Source organism: Onthophagus taurus, chromosome 6 (genome assembly GCF_036711975.1).
Source record: "Onthophagus taurus isolate NC chromosome 6, IU_Otau_3.0, whole genome shotgun sequence".
Taxonomy (NCBI): domain Eukaryota; kingdom Metazoa; phylum Arthropoda; class Insecta; order Coleoptera; family Scarabaeidae; genus Onthophagus; species Onthophagus taurus.
The window spans coordinates 32507564-32524844 of record NC_091971.1 but is presented as its reverse complement, the minus strand read 5'-3'; the positions used below and the strand labels follow the sequence as shown (position 1 = coordinate 32524844).

The 17281-nt window shown below is 33.7% G+C and overlaps 4 protein-coding genes and 1 long non-coding RNA gene across 5 annotated transcripts; 1 reads left to right on the top strand and 4 right to left on the bottom strand.

The window, feature by feature from the left end:
- Positions 1–4335: 4335 nt before the first annotated feature.
- LOC139430205 (uncharacterized) lies at positions 4336–6189 on the bottom strand. The gene has a single exon (XM_071196870.1). The coding sequence runs from the start codon at positions 6187–6189 to the stop codon at positions 4336–4338; it is 1854 nt and encodes a 617-aa protein (XP_071052971.1).
- Positions 6190–6275: 86 nt separating this feature from the next.
- Positions 6276–8405, bottom strand: LOC139430204 (uncharacterized). The gene has a single exon (XM_071196869.1). It carries the CDS (start codon positions 8403–8405, stop codon positions 6276–6278), a length of 2130 nt encoding a protein of 709 aa, XP_071052970.1.
- On the bottom strand, positions 8402–12565 carry LOC139430203 (uncharacterized). The gene is made up of 2 exons (XM_071196868.1): positions 12360–12565; positions 8402–9206 (listed from the first exon to the last, which is right to left on the bottom strand). Exons 1-2 carry the CDS (start codon positions 12563–12565, stop codon positions 8402–8404), a joined length of 1011 nt encoding a protein of 336 aa, XP_071052969.1.
- A 1588-nt stretch (positions 12566–14153) lies between these two features.
- LOC111419470 (odorant receptor 82a-like) lies at positions 14154–16215 on the bottom strand. Its single transcript, XM_071196719.1, has 5 exons — positions 15731–16215; positions 15443–15681; positions 14665–15390; positions 14448–14606; positions 14154–14395 (listed from the first exon to the last, which is right to left on the bottom strand). The coding sequence occupies exons 1-5, from the start codon at positions 15756–15758 to the stop codon at positions 14333–14335; spliced, it is 1215 nt and encodes a 404-aa protein (XP_071052820.1). The 5' UTR covers positions 15759–16215; the 3' UTR covers positions 14154–14332.
- A 204-nt stretch (positions 16216–16419) lies between these two features.
- LOC139429925 (uncharacterized) lies at positions 16420–17063 on the top strand. Its single transcript, XR_011640521.1, has 2 exons — positions 16420–16720; positions 16838–17063. It is a non-coding gene; the product is annotated as an uncharacterized lncRNA (long non-coding RNA).
- Positions 17064–17281: the final 218 nt, after the last annotated feature.

Below are 17281 nucleotides of genomic sequence, written 5' to 3'. Positions count from 1 at the left end.
AGTAAATTGTTTCTGTTTCCTTTCCGGATTTCAAATCCAGAAATCTGATTTTCTCAAATCGAAGTACATTTTAATTTATCTAAAATTACTTCTGACAAGACAAAATACGGTTTAGTAATTACAAATTTACCTCCAGAAATGTTTACTAGTCTTTATGATGTTATTTCATGTCCACCACAGCAAGATTTGAATAATTACATCAAAAATGTATTGATTTCTCGTTTATCAAACAGTGAGGAAAACCGTCTCGATCAGTTACTTTCCAGAGCCGAAATGAAAGACCAACAGCCCTCTGATTTTTACAGAGGCATGTTAAATACTGTAGCTGGTACACAAATGATTAGTCAAGACCTCCTACTAAAATTGTGAAAACGAAGATTACCACAAACTATTACTGTAGCTTTATTTTCCTCGGGTAATGAAAATACTAGCGACCTTTTACAGATACTGCAGCAGATACTGTTTGGGAATCTATTAATCACAAACTTATTCATCACAAAAATCATTCAAATTAATAGTCATAATCAAAATTTAAATCCATCTTATCAACCTCAATCCAATTCAAATCAATTTGATTTATTAAAGGCTTTTTCAGATTTTAATATTAATTGTCAAAAAATGCTTCATAACATTACTCACAAGCACTTAGCTATGGAATCCCAAATTAATTCATTACAAAATCAATTAGAAGACACTTAGTGTCGTCACTTACACATCCGTGGACCAGGCAATTCAAACGTTTAAGCCGTTCAAATCGCCTGAAGAAGACAATATCTTTCCTACTTTGTTACAGCAGGGGAGGTCTTTGTTGTTGCCAATTTTGGTAAAAATTTTCAGAGCGAGTGTCGCCTGGAAATATGTGCTGGCAAAATGGACTAAGGTACGGGTATCTTACATACCCAAAGCGGGCCGTTCGGTCCCTACTTCTAATGCCTTTCGACCCATCAGCCTAACGTCATTTCTGCTGAAAACCCTTGAAAAAGTTCTGGAACGGTATATCCGTACGGTGCCATTGGTATCTGGTCCACTGAGTCGCCAGCAGTATGCTTATCAAGCGGGAAAATCAGCAGAATTGGCTCTACACAACTTAGTTGGTAGAGTATCCAGGACGCTGCAGGATAAAGAAATCTTGGTTTGTGCGTTTCTGGATATAGAGAGAGTGTTCAACAACGCAATACCACAATCTCTTGAAAGAGCTGCTCTTGACAGGGGAGTGGAAGCAACTATAGCGGGTTGGATCCGCAATATGCTAGATAGTAGAATAGTTTCTACTTCACTCCACGGTGACACGATACGCTTCAGGCCGGGAGGTGGCTGCCCGCAGGGAGGGGTGTTATCTCCCCTGCTTTGGTCCCTCCTAGTTGACGATCTGATTGCGATAGTCGAAGCCGTTGGTGTGGAAATACAAGCTTATGCTGATGACATTGTCGTTATGGTCAAAGGAACCTGTTTGCCGAGGATATCTAAAGTCCTCCAGGTGACCCTAGATACCATTTACGCTTGGTGTAAGGGAGAGAACCTCTCAATAAACCCGCAAAAGACAATTGTTGTGCCCTTCACCAGGAAGCGAAAGTTGGATGGACTAATCCGCCCAACTATCCAAGGTGAAGAAATTCCTTTCTCAAAGGAAGTCAAATATCTAGGAGTAATCCTAGACAAAACCCTGTCATGGAATGGACATTTGCAGGGAGTTTTGCACAAAGCTAGACTATCCTAGTGGACTTGTCGCAGTATTTGTGGAAGAAATTGGGGTCTTACCCCTGAAAGACTGTACTGGCTCTATGTGATTGTGATTAGACCTATGATCACATACGGAGCAGCAGCCTGGTATAGGAAAGTCCGACAGACTTCAGTTATCAGTAAACTTTCAGGAATTCAACGAGTAGTTGTATTGGCAATCTCTGATGCGATAGGCACAACGCCAACTCTAGCAATGGAGGTTCTGCTTGGCCTATCTCCTCTGCATTTGCATATAGAGAAAGTGGCTAGAACAACCATTTACAGATTTAAGCAATATGCTCAAAACTGTTCCGACATGTCCTACCAATGGGGTGCGGAAGACATTATAAGCACTGATACTGTGCTATCAATGCCGTCAGATTTGGCGGTATCACTATCAGTGATTAATGCTCGATACCAGATTGTACTGCCTGAGCGGCAGTCCTGGATCGAAAATGAAAATTCTCTGGTTCGGGCAGACATTTGCTTGTACACAGATGGATCAGAAACGCCTGAAGGGGTAGGAGCAGGAGTATACTGCCAGACACCTCGAATCAAGCAAGCCTACAGCCTGGGTACGTACTGTATTGTATTCCAGGCTATTGACATGGTTGCTAAAATCCTTTGTGAAAGAGGGGTGAAGAACATGACAGTACGAATTTTCTTAGACAGTCAAGCCGCTCTCCAGGCGCTGCAAGCCGTGAAAACGGTGTCGGCTCTGGTGTATAATTTGCGATGGACAGATATAGAATAGGAGTGTGGGCTGAAGAGAGACTTCGCCTACTGTGGACTAGTTCTCCTGGAATGAGACATGCTAAGGTGTTTATTAACATCGCCACTGTCAAACCCGGGAATATTTTGGGACTTGCCCGTAGTAGGATAAAAGTTCTAATGGGTGTTTTTACTGGGCACTGCCGATTAAAAGCACACCTCAACTTGTTGGGTTTAGACGACGATGTTGAATGCCGACTATGTGCGGAGGAAGCAGAGACGGTTGAGCATGTTTTATGCCACTGCCCTGCCGTTAACCGTATCAGATTCTCGATTTTTGGGTCGCAGTTTATCTCCTCAAAAGATCTGAATAACTTTTCGCCGAGCAAGGTATTAATATTCGTTAAGAGCATTGGACTGCACGGTGAAATTTGATAACGATATCTATCGGGGTACAATAGATCCTTAGGGTCGCGGTGCAAGGTTGGTTGGTCCGCCTACCCGATATGTATTCTATGTAATGTAATGTAATGTAATTACAAGACAGAAATAGATTTATGCAATCTAATTTTTGTCGAAATTGTCGATACCCACGTAGTAGATCTCGTTCAAATTCCAGAAATCGATCAATTTCGCCTCAACGACCTTCTGTATGCTACTATCACAGTAAATTCAATGAATTTTGATAATATTTCACATCTTGGAATAAGATTATCGCAAAATTTTTAATTTAAATGTTATTATTAATATATTAAATAATATGTTTTTATCACTGCATGGACAAAATCTTGTATCAAATGTCAAACTTCTAAAATAAACAAACATACAAAATCACCTGTCCAACATTCCAAGAGGTCGTTTTGAACATATTCATATTGGCTTAAATGGCCCTTTTACCCCTTCATATGGTTCAACGTACATTCTTACTGTAATTGACCGTTTTACAAGATTGATAGAAGCATCAATATCCTTTTTCGAACATTAAATCTACTACTATTGCAAAATAGTTATTTATATTACAAGTGGACTAGAAACATAATTACTGTACGAGTGTGGAGAATTGCACGACGAGGTCGTAGACCGAGTCGTGTAATCACACTTCTCTGTAGGTAGAGAGCACTTTTTCTTTTGTATTGTTGCTCGTTTCAATAAATTAAGTCTGTTCTGATTAGGCTAAAAATGCGTAACGTAATGAAACCAGTGCGGTAATGAACTTCATTACGTAACTCAAATCACCTCAAATGAGTGCGGTAATGATGACTTATCCAAGCAGTCGTAGATAATAGTATATTAAAAAACAAGTTTCGTAAGACACGTTTGAAATGCACGAATTCAAGTTAAAAAACGAGTGGCGAAGCCACGAGTTTTTTAATGAATGAGTGCTTTAAGTCTTATGAAACGTGTTTTTTATGCTATTTTTTGTAATTCGCGTTTCTATCCTTTTTTTTCTCAAAAATAAAATAAATTTTGACAATGTAGGAAAATAGGTATGTAGCAGTTGGTAACACCCTAACACTTGAAAATAGAAATTTGAATTGACAATTAGAAACTGTTGTTGTGTTCTGTATGCTATTTATTTTGAAATGAACTGTATTTCTTTATTTTCTTGTTTTTAATTAAGTGACATTCGTAGATTTAGGTTTAATTGTCTAAAGGATAACTAAAACGCACCTAACACCTTTTCTCATTCGACAGGAAGTGTCCATTTTTATTTCGCTGCCAACTTACAACTTAAAAATAACCAAATATTACTCTAAGTCAAAAAAAAACAAAAACACCAGACAAAACATGCCGCCAGCCTTGAAATATCAATATTTAAAACTAACATACATAAATGAAAACAAATACAAATTTGTAGAAAAATAGGAATATATAATATTTGTAAAATATATTCACTGAACTGAGTCAATCTTCATCTATCGGTAACGGACAAACTTTTGCAACTGCACGTTTTACCATGCCGTTTCTAGTCCGTACTAACACTACGCGCACTATATGGTCCTGGCCGGGATATAGTTCTTCTATACGACCTAAACGCCATTGTAGTGGAGGTATGTTTTGCTCTTTCAACAAAACCATGGTTCCAATCTGGACGTCATGATTATTGCGCGTCCATTTTAAACGTTGTTGTAAGGTATGTAGGTATTCATGATTCCAAACACGCCAAAATCTTTGCAACAATTGTTGCTGTTGTTTAAAATTGTTTAAACGGTTGGTTGGTACGTCGAAAACGTTCTCTTGAGGTATTGCTTGTAGTGGTTGTCCAATTAAAAAATGTCCAGGTGTAAGTGGCTCCAAGTCCGTAGGGTCAGAGGATAAAGGTAATATTGGACGGGAGTTTAGGATTGCTTCAATTTGAGTAAGCAACGTATAAAATTGTTCAAAATTTAATTTAGTTTCACCTAAAACTCTCTTAATATGGAATTTAAAAGATTTCACTGCCAATTCCCAAAGACCACCGAAATGCGGAGACCTTGGTGGGATAAAGTGCCATGTTATGTGATTGTCAACAAAGTAGGAATAATAATTTTCATCCTTAGCTGTCTTTTTAATAAGGTTATATAAGTTCTTTAAATCATTATTATCGCCAACGAAATTGGTTCCATTATCTGAATAAACAGTCCTGCAAAGTCTTCTGCGCGATACAAAACGTTTAAAGGCGTTCATGAAAGCTTCTGAGGTCAGTTGTGTTACCAGTTCCAAATGTACAGCTTTCGTAGCCAAGCAGATAAATATACATAAATAAGCCTTAAGTTCCACACGACTTCTACTCTTACTATCTTTTATTAAATATGGACCTGCATAATCTAAACCGATTGCTGCAAATGGTCGTGTACGTGTTACTCTGAAATCTGGTAAATCGCCCCTCAATTGATCAACATTTAACGGTTTGACTCTGAAGCAAGTTGTACAATTTCTCAAATATCTACGTACGGTATTTCTACCATCCAGTGGCCAAAATTTACTTCTAATACGGCATAAAACGAATTGTGGGCCAGCGTGTAAGTATTTATGATGATAATACTTAACAATTAATTTAACAAAATGATGTTTTGCAGGTAAAACTATTGGAAACTTCTCATCATAAGATAATTCGGAGTGCCTTAAACGTCCTCCTATACGAATTAAGTTATTGTTATCTAAAAATGGATTTAAGCATACTAATTTACTTTGTTTATGAACCATTTTCCCTTGTTGCAAAAGAGATATTTCTTGTATAAAAGATTGGTTTTGAACAATTTTGCATAGTTTTATTGTAGCATTATTTAGTTCTTCCAAAGAAAGTAAACCGCTTAATTTAGTTTCTGATCTTATGTTGTTTACAAAACGAAGTAGGTATGCCATAACATGTTGTAATTTTAAAAATGTTGAATAGCGGGTACATATATCGAAGTCATTCACTATCAAATATGAAAAATTAATATTTTGCTTTCGAGCTTCAGGTACGTCGTCTATCGTTACCGTGTGGTTCTGGGGCCTATGCGTTTCTTCTAATGTTATCCATTCGGGACCTTTCCACCAACATTCCTTACCTTGCAATTCGTCGGGATTAAGACCGCGTGAAACAAAGTCTGCTGGATTATCAGCTGTTGGAACATGTTTCCATATTTCGCTCTCTGTCAATCTTTGTATCTCCGCGACGCGATTAGCCACAAAAATTTTCCATTTATGCGATTCGGAATTCAGCCACGAAAGAACAATGCTTGAATCTGTCCAATAATAAACATTTTTTATTTGTATTTTTTCATTTGTTAACATTATTGATTTAATTTTTGTCATCAATTAAGCAAGCAAAAATGCTCCGCATAATTCCAATCGAGCTATCGATATTTGTTTAATAGGTTTTAATAGGATTTTGAACAAATCAAATGAGATGATTTTTCGCCATTATCATTGCTCGAACAAACGTAAATGCATGCACCATAAGCGACCTGCGAAGCATCGGAAAATCCATGTAATGTAATTGACACTACCTTTGCTACAATAACCGGTCTTGGTATTGCTATTTTGCTTATCATTTTGATGCTTTTAATAAAATTTGACCATTTTTGTTTTAAACAGTCCGGAATTTCATCATCCCAATCGCTTTGTAATTGCCACAATTCTTGTAAAATTAACTTAGCTTTCATAATACATGGATTAATGAGACCCAAAGGATCGAATATTCGCGCCACCTGTGATAATATAACCCGTTTGGTAATTTTGTCATTTTTAATTTCAAAATCGGTACTGTAATGTAAAGTGTCTTCTCGTGGATGCCAAACAATTCCCAACGCTCTCGTCTCAATTCCGTCGTTAATCTGAAATTTGTCTAGCCGGTTGTTCTCATTGTGTAGAACCCTGCTATCGTTCGATTGCCATTTTCTTAATTTAAAGCCCGATTTCGCCAATATACTAGTAAGTTCATCTTTAATTTTCAATGCTTCTTGCCAATCATCAGAACCAGTTATCAAATCATCCATGTAAAAATCTCGTAATATGATGTTAGAAGCTACTGCGTTAGAATTTCTACAATTCAAGCCAACCTGATGTAAAATACGTGTTGCTAAAAATGATGCACTAGATGTGCCGTAAGTAACTGTGTTCAAACGATACGGTTTTATTTCATCATTAGGGTCGTATCGCCATAATATTCTTTGAAAATCTCTTTGTGTTTTATGAATAAGGATCACTCTGTACATCTTTTCTGCGTCTGCGGTTATCACTATCGGGTGCATTCTCATTCTAACAACTATATCGAACAAATCACTCTGGATTTTTGGGTCAACCTTTAAAACGTCATTCAAACTTAAGCCTGATGTCGTCTTCGCTGAAGCATCAAATACCACTCTTACTTTAGTAGTGCTACTCGTTTGTTTTATCACAGCATGGTGAGGCAAATAAATTACAATGTCATTATCACACTTATCGAAAGAAGTAAGAGTCATGTGGCCTAAATCCTCATATTCTTTTAAGAAATTATTATACTCCTGCCGTAAATTTGAATTTTTTGCTAGTTTTCTTTCTAGCGAAATTAGTCTGTTTTTTGCTATATCAAAAGAATCTCCTAATGATATGTGATTATCTCGTAAAGGCAATTTAACTGTAAATTGTCCGGTTTCGTCACTTTCAAACTCTTCGCGAAAATTCAATTCACATTCCATTTCCTCTTTTGACAATTTAGAGTTTGCAATTTCAATATTTTCAATTTCCCAAAAACGTTCGATCTGCTTGTGTAAATTGTCGGTTGCCAAAAAACATCTTGTTTCGTTTTTCTGTTTTATTTTTCCTAACATGGGTCCGGCAACTATCCAACCTAACTTTGTATTTTGTAATATAGGACCGTGCTTTCCCAACTTTAGCTGATCTGGTTTCATTAAGTCGTAAAATATTTCGCATCCCAATAAAACATCAATTTCGTTTGTTTCGTTGTAACTGGGATCAGCTAATTTTAAATCACTAGGAATTCTAAAATTCGATGTATCGAACGAAGCTTGTGGTAAGCTACCAGTAATGTTGTCGATAACAAGAAATTCCAATTTGTTTTGATAGGAACAGTCTGCTGATTTAATAATTGCCTCTGTTTTACAAGTTATGTTGCAAATGCTTTGGCTAATACCGGAAACAGGTGCAGCTATATCTTTTCCCGTTAACTGCAATTTATCGAACAGAAATTTGGTGCAAAAATTTGATTGACTGCCCGAATCCAGCAACGCACGACATTTAACGAATTCTCCGTGCTTATTGTAAACATTAATAATAGCAGTTGGCAAAATTATTTGTCTTGTTTTAGGAATATAACTTTGTGATGTCATAGTGATTGGCGGTTTCTCATCGTTTTCTTGTTCGTCGTCGCTCCAACGACTTTGTTTGGTATCGTGATCAATTTTTGATATTTCGCTTCGACTAACGTGTGCTTTAATATTAGTAGCTTGTCTTTGACGTAAATGAAAATTTTTGTCATGTAAAATAGTATTATGACGTAAAATGATCATTGTTTTTGCAAAAAGTGCAAGACAAAAAGGCTGTTTTTTTCGTTATTTGAAGTAATATGCATTGATACCTTTTCATTTGTACGTTCATTGAATTTATTTGCAAGTTTACCGTCTAATGATTCAAGAAGTTGGCATTTTTCTTTTAAAACTTTTACAAATTTATCCAATTTCGGCGTGGTAATGTTTTTTGAATGAGTTTCCCATTCCCGTTGTGTTTGCTTATCTAATTTTATTGACACAATATGTATTAAAAGTGTATCCCAATGTTGTACTGGCTCACCTAATGTTTGTAAAGAACGAAAATCTTTTAGAAAATTGTCGATAAGTTTTCTTAAATTAACGTGCGACTCTCGGGTCAGTGGTTGTAGCTCAAAAATGTTTTTTACGTGATTCCGTATCAAAACCTTTTTATTTGCATATCTTTCGCGTAATAGCTCAATAGCTACGTCATAATTTGCTTCTGATATTTCGAGTGAATTTATAATTCGTAAAGCGTCATCTTTCAAGCAAGATTGTAAATAATAAAATTTCTGAATTTTATTTAACCTTGCATTGTCATGTACGAGCGATTTGTACAATTCGAAAAATCTCAACCATTCTTCGTATGATCCTTTAAATTGAGGAAGATTCAAAGATGGTAAATTAGCCCAAAATTGTGAATAAGTATCGACGATTGTTGTCTTGTTGACTGATTTATTTAATTCGGTAATTTCTTCAGCGTGAGAAATAACCTCAAAATATTTATTTTCAAACGTTTCGCGTTCCGTTGATTGACTTTGTTCGTCACAGCGTTGCCAACCTCTGCGTCAGAAAGTACCGTAGTTTACAGATAAAATTACCGTATTTCAAAAAAATTTACCGTACATTTCAATACACTTGCTGAGTAAATTTTTGAAACAGGTTGTAAATAATTGTACGTAACACATTTAAATATTTATTTATTTAGAAATAATATATAAATCTATTTTACTTACAATAACTAAAGGTCCGAAGTCTATTTATTCTATATTTAATCTGCATTTTCTATAATAAAGTCATTTTCATTACTTTCTGTTTCAAAACTTTCTTTCTCATACATAGTGCTCTTGGTGAAACGATCAAACATCTTCTGGTCAGGACAAAACTAAACGCAAGTTCCATCTTTTTTTATTCTTTCACTGGTTAATAAGCAACCATTAATTGTTCGAATTATTAATTTGTTACGTGCACTGAAAAAACTAACTGTGAAATTACAACATCTTTACATTTGAATCATTGTATATTTTACATAAATATGCACGTAACTTACTTTTTTACGTAATTATAAGTTTATAAAAGCAAAATTTTTGTAATTTTACCATTACAAGTTAAAAATAAAATTACATATGAAAAAAACAACTCCTGTAAATGTGTATACAGTAATTATATTGACATATCACATATACCATTTAAATTTCCCAAATTTTATGTAAAGAATGTACATCGCGCATGTAAAATCACATACGTCTTGGAAATTTACGATACGACAGTACAGCAGTACAGTACCCCTGGCCAATGAGAAGTGGTTGATCGAACATCATGATACACATGCATGTTCTACGACTTTGTTAGCAATTCGGCTCTTCGCAAATAATCTTGTTTGATCCTCTTGTTTTATACGTTATTTTGCGTTTGGTGGTGTGATTTTCGAAGGTTAGTTTGCAGGCACACTACAAGTGAATTGGAAAAACATTGTAAACATCAGCGATATCATCGAATTACGCCTAAAGTAACGTTTAATTGTCCATATAACTCCTGTAAAGCTTGCTTTAAAAGTTATAATCATTTTAAAGTGCATTTATTTCGATTACATTCTAAAAACCCCGTAAGTAAAGAACGTAACAAAACATATTCATGTAACATAAGCAATTGTTATTATAAAGATTCACAAAGAAAGCTGTTTTTGCGACACACGTATAATCACATAAAGAATGGTCTTTCTATAAAGTGTCCTTTTTCTATGTACTGTAGCTACGGATAAGGACGTTTTAAATAATATGGTGGATACTGGTGAAGAATTCTTCCGTCTACTTGAACAAACTTATCCAGCACAAAGGCAGTTCCTTAATGATTGTTAAGCCGCCTACAATCAACGAAATTCTAAGTGAATGGCCAGTGATTTTTAAATTAGAATGGCATTTTAAAAAATTAACCAACAAAGATTTAAGCTGTTTCTCAGATATACTTACGTCGAAGGCGCAAAAAATTATCGAATTTGGCATAGGTATAAAAAAGATTGAGCCGAAATTGAATATGACCGAAAAAGATTTACATATCTCTGCTATGAATTTCTTCTCTTCATACTTCAAAGAAGATATTAAATATTTTTTGGATACATCAACTGTAAATCGTAAATATTCTTTATGTGGATAATGTTACTTAACTAAAACGAAAACTGACTGCAGGGGTTAAACCAACACGATAGCGGTGTAGATATAAAAAGTAAAGCACCATGCATTCACATAATAGGTAAGAATAATTATTTTATTATACCATTTAAGTTAAAGGCATTGTTCATTTTAGGAGAAAAAAAACGTATAGTGTGTTCGTAGAAAAAGAACAAGTGTTCGAAACACCATGCCATTTAACTGCGATGGAAGTGGCCTTCGGATTGTTTTATATTTTAAACTTAGAATATCCACGGGAAATATCTCAATTACTAGAATTTATACAACGTTTCTTTTTTAAAATTCATCCCGACGCCGGTAGCAGATCAAAAAAAAATATGGGAAAACGAAGGGTGATATCTCTCATTAATAAAATAAAAGATTTGTAATAATCATTGGTCACGCTTTCATATCGACAATATAGATTAGTTAATAAAAAATTGGGGTTTATTATACAATTATATTTTGAACAAACTAATATATTTTGGATCGATAATTTTTGTCGATAAATTCGTCAAGCATCGTCGCCAGTTTTCATGTGTCGGAAAAATTACCATCTTTTAGAATAAAACAATTTTGTTTACAGATTAAACAAAAAGTTTATAGATGCCAAATGAGTATATGTTACGGTAATAGTATAACCTCAACCAAAGTATACTTTTACTGGGAGCTATGTTTCAGTCAAGTATACACAACCCATAACAGAACCAATACATAAGTTATAACATATACTTACCTTATGCAGGTTTTTGGTTGGTGGATCGGTGTTACGAAGATGCCCAAACAGTTGCACGATCCTCTGCAATTCTGCCTGAGTGTCTTTGTAAGTCCGATTCCGAAACAAAGTTTCAAGTTGTCCAGTCGCGGTACAATGTAAAATTACATGTGATATTACAGGTGACATTACATTGGGGATGTAATATCACATATGATATCACCTATAATTTCACATTGTAATCACATATAGTAATCTTACGTTGTAATATTACAATGTGTAAACACAAAACATCGTTGTATTTTTACAAAGTGTACTTGTTATTTACAATGTATATTTACAATTAGTACAGTGATTTTACACATATATATGTAAATAAAATTACATGATGTGATGTAAAATCTCAATGAAGTAGTAACAATACAATTTGTTAGCGTTTTTACATGTTTATTACTGGTAATAAATAACCATTGATATCCATGTAAAATTTTTTTTCAGTGTGTTTTAGTTTTAATTAAGTTAACTTTACTAAAAATTCGTTCACATGTAGCGTTAGAATGTGGGATGGATAACAAATTTAAAACATACTGTGAAATATTTTTGAAAATTAGAGCTCCTCCCTTATCTTGATAAACAAGTAATTTTCCCCAAAACATATCAATCTCTTCTTCACAATTTATTTCTTTTTACATTCATTTTGCAGTAAAATTTATAACTAGTTCCAAAATATTGATGAGGTTGTAAAATTACCGTACAAATGTGTACGGTAATTGATTGTGGACCGTACACCGTATTTATGTTCATTTTATCGTACTTGTACGGTAATTACCGTACGGTTGGCAACACTGGTTCGTCACCTTTTCGTTTTCTTCGATTTCCGTTTGTATGTTATCAAATTCGTCCCATAATTTTTCTAATCGTTTTAATCGTGTTTTTAATTCCGCGATGTTTTTATTACCCAATTGTACTTCGTCTACGAAGGAACCGAATCGTGTAACTTGTGATTTTATTACGGCGCGCTTCTTTACTAATTGTTCCATCGCATCGATTTGTACTCGTGAAAGGGATTAAAGGGATGGACCAAATATAAAGGACACGAACCTGTATTGCCGTTGTTTAATATTAGCGTCTGTTGCCTTCCCAATCAGCGTAATGACGTCACCAACAAAGAGCGACGCGTCGAAACTTGTTGGCTGATGTAACCTAACCACAATGTTGATATCACTTAATTTTCGATAATCTTCGCTCGAAGGACCAATTGTTGTGTTCTGTATGCTATTTATTTTGAAATGAACTGTATTTCTTTATTTTCTTGTTTTTAATTAAGTGACATTCGTAGATTTAGGTTTAATTGTCTAAAGGATAACTAAAACGCACCTAACACCTTTTCTCATTCGACAAGAAGTGTCCATTTTTATTTCGCTGCCAATTTACAACTTAAAAATAACCAAATATTACTCTAAGTCAAAAAAAACAAAAACACCAGACAAAACAACTGTCAAAACACAAAATGTATTCACCTGACAAACATGTTTCATGTACACCTCCCAAAATAAGAGAAATTGCTCAGAGTTCAGTGTCCTCATCACTGTGAACCTTGTATTCGATGCTAAGAACGTATTTAAACATTCATAGACAAACATTGTCACATTGACAACTAGAAAAATTAATGACCCAATGTCACCAACATGAACATGGTTCCATAAAATGTTACTAAAATCTCATTACAGCATCGGATGCTGTAAGGAGTCTCATTACAGCACCCGTTTGAGTACTGTTATAGCTTTCATTACCGTCGCGAATTACAAAAACTCTTTTAATTCATTATTTTTCACGTTTTGGTGTTCCTCACGACCAACGTGAACAATTTGAATCTGAACTGTATTCACAATTCAATAAATTCTTTGGTTCTAAAAAATTCACTCCTCATATCATGCGCAAAGCAGTATGTATTTTGGAAAGGTTCCACAGAACTTTGAAAACCACACTCATTGCTAGAGGAAGCTCAAACCGTTGATCTTCCTATCGTTCTACTTGCTCTCAGATCATGTTTAAAAGAAGATTTAGGTTGTTCACCTGCAGAGCTTGTTTTTGGTCAACCATTACGACTCCCAGGTGAATTTTTTCAAATCATATAGTAATATTGATACTTATCCTTTACTGATTAGTTTACGAGAAACAATTCTTAGAACGACAATGACGTCTCATCATAATTCAAGAAAGCCATTTATACATAAAGATTTATTAGAATCAAATTTTGTACTTCTTAGATTAAAAGGTAAAACACCTTCCTTATCGGCTAGATATGAAGGTCCTTTTAAAGTGGTTACATTTTTTTTTCTTTTACTACCTGTGAAGGTGTAATTTTGTCGTGCTTTTATGTCTTTGATTTAGTTCACGTGCGTCTTTCCTAGAGTTGGACATGATTTTAATTTACGGCAAGGCAAGACTCAACGCTCGTTTAGCATCACAGATTTACTCAGAAAGATTTCCAGTTAGAGTCACACCTGATCGGAGAACATGTCAAAGGCTTATGGATGGTCTTAGGGAAACTGGTCAATGTGGAGTTACGAAGACGTCAGTTTATATCGAAATTTTGTTAGTCAATAATAGATATTATACCTACTATTATTATTACATTTCTTATCTATTTATTATTCATATAATACCTATATTAGCTACGTTTTAAACTATAAATCTTTACGTGTTTGGACGTTAAATAAACGTTCTAATATTAAATAATTACTATGCGAAATTCATATTCTTCTTCTCATCTTCATTAAAGTTTCTCATCTATATGTATATATTTAATTTTCAGTGCTTGCAAAGTTTTTTAAGAAAGTGTTAACAGAGAAAGATAATCTTAAGACCTAAAATTGAAACTTCAATTAATTGTCATTTTCTTAGTAATTCTAAGAAAACCATTAAGAAACTCGTAAAGTTTAATTGTGTGAGATTTCCAGCGGTTAAAAATTCATTTCTTTGGCTCCTCGCCATCATCAGGATTAATGCTCTTCGAAAATCAAGGTCATATACCAAATGCCAATCACATTCGAAGATTCCTTTAGACAACTGACCGCTCTAAAAAAAGATTAAATCTAAACATTATCAAAAATTAAATATTAAAATATCAACTTACGTTATATGTTAACTCATTTCCGACTAAACAATAATAAAATAGTTGTAAAAGATGAGCAGTTAAATACGTGGGCATTTTAATTCCTCGAACTTTACCGAATTGAAGTACAAAAGTCGATAAACAAATAGCACATATACTGTTGAAAAATTGTATTAATATAATTAAATTAAAAGATGATTCCAATTTCTTAGAAATGCTAATCAATAAGTGATGTTGTTTGATGCATTCTAAAAAAACATCGTTGTTGCTTAATTTCCACCAATTTTTTCCGAATATTTTCCGTCGATGTACTCCCGATTTTTCCGGATCCAATAAATGCCGCAAAACTTCTTGTAAAACCAAGTATTGACATGCACAAATTAAAACTAACGGGATAAACAAGAAATCAAAAGCGTTCACGATAACTTGAACAAACCAAGTTAAGAAATATTGCCAAATATAAACCGTTTCGTAAATGAAGTCTTTGTCCGAGTTAAAAGGAAATTTTGATTTTAAAATTAAGCCGTCTCCTCGAATGAAAGAAAGACTTGTTATTTGACTTGTTGAAACGAACGACATCAAGAAAAAACCGTAAGTTAAAGAACAACCGAAATATAATAAATTTTTCATTTCTTTAACTTTTTTTGGTGGTAAAATGTTTAAGGGCCAAAAATGTTTCCAAGTTTTGTATAAAATATCGTTGATTATTTCTTTTTTATAGGTCATGCAATAAGTTCTTACCAAAGCCTAGAACATAGAAAATGAGTTTTAATTCGAATGATAAATGTAAATCTTTGACTTCTAATGTTGTTGTAACCGTTGCAGCCGATTCTGCTACCCCTTCAATGTCTATTATATTCATTAAAACATAATAAACATGAAATATTTCCATGATGAAAACATTGGCCAAAATAAAATTGTTATAAAATATGAATAACTTCGAATTTGTATCTGGCCAAAAACCACAAAAATGTAGCAACCATCGAGCTGGTAAAATAAACCGTTTCCCGTCGTCTTTTTTAATATCATTTGTAAAATCTACAAAATAATTTTATTTTTACGACTTTTTAAATTGTATTAATAATACCTTTTGATAAGCGTCTAATTTTTTGCATTATTTTTACGAGAGTAAGAAAGATATTTGCCAAATCGTTTTGATGTCAAAAATCGATTTTTTTTCCTTTTATACAGAAGTAAACGGGAACTTTATGAATTATGTCGAAGTTAATTGCACATTACGAGCGACTTTTGTCACCTGCTTTGTGACGTTTTAATTTTTTAAGAACCAAAAATCCGTGCAAAACGTGTCATTTCGATTTTTTCTTTTATTGTTCTTAGTAGATATATTTTTTATGAAATATTTATTAATTGAATTTCTTATAATTGAATGGCTTAGTGTGAAACAATGACAAGGCACAAATATAAAATTATTGGAAAATCGACTTTGAAATTTGTACAAAATCTGTAAAATTAATGTTTCCGTCTTTTTACCTTTTGGGTTGTTTACATTAGTAACACAACTGTATATATTGTATTATTTTGTTTTGTTCGAATTAATTAATTATATAAACCAAATTTTTTACAAATAAATCACACAGAAAACAATATATAACAATTATTTAATTGGATAACAACGAACAAAACATACATTTTTTTGTTAAATTAAAGATCAGGGACAAAAAAAATAAAACGTAAGTTCATGGAGACATTTATAACTAAGTTTTTAAATTTACGAACTAAATATAAAATAGAGCATAAAGAAATCTATGCAAGAAAGAGGTAACTCCTTTATAAGAGTGTTGAAATTGACAAAGCTTATACGCGTTAATTTATAAGGGTCTTTTAAGATTAATTTTTTTTTATTTTAATCGCGAGGGTTATAAAAATTAAAGAGTTCGATAAAAGGAAATTATGTTCACTTAACTTGTTTCCGGAGGTGTGACATGTCAGTTAAAAATGGTTGGTTGACCTTGGTCTTGCGGGATAGATGTTCTTCGGTGTTAGAAGTTTAGGATTCTCGGGAAATTTAGTTCTCGGGTCCTTCGGGAACAGGATGGAACATTGGACTCGATCTCAGGTATGGTTTCGATTTCTTCGAAGATAATTTAGAAACACTTGTTTACTTTTACTAGATAAAAGTAAATTGAGTTGTCAAAAAAAATTCTAAGTTCAAACTTAGGTTAGAAGTTTTTAGGTTAAATTGACGTAGATTTGCGCGGCCTTATATACCCTTTTTGGACAAAGGCTTCTTGGATATTCGAATTTGATCGCCTCAGTTTGAATCTGAGCTCTCTGATTGGTTGATAAAATGGCGGGAATTATAAATTACACAGGTTGGCCAAAATGATTGAATTTTTAAAGAAAATAACTATCAACTTTGAAAATATTCGAAATTATTAATAAACTTTAAATTTGATTAAGATTTTGTAATTTTGTAGCTAATTTTTCGTTCTTTTAGATAATCGCGCTTGTCAAATTTCTTCGAAGAATTTAGATATATAAAATGATTCAGAAATGGATGAAATTGCGGCCTAAGGGCTAAATCGACACGATCTATCGATCTCGCATGGTTTTAGAATCGAAAATCGTCTAAAAACTCGCCAAAATCAATACCTGTCAAAATGTAAATGTCAAGGTC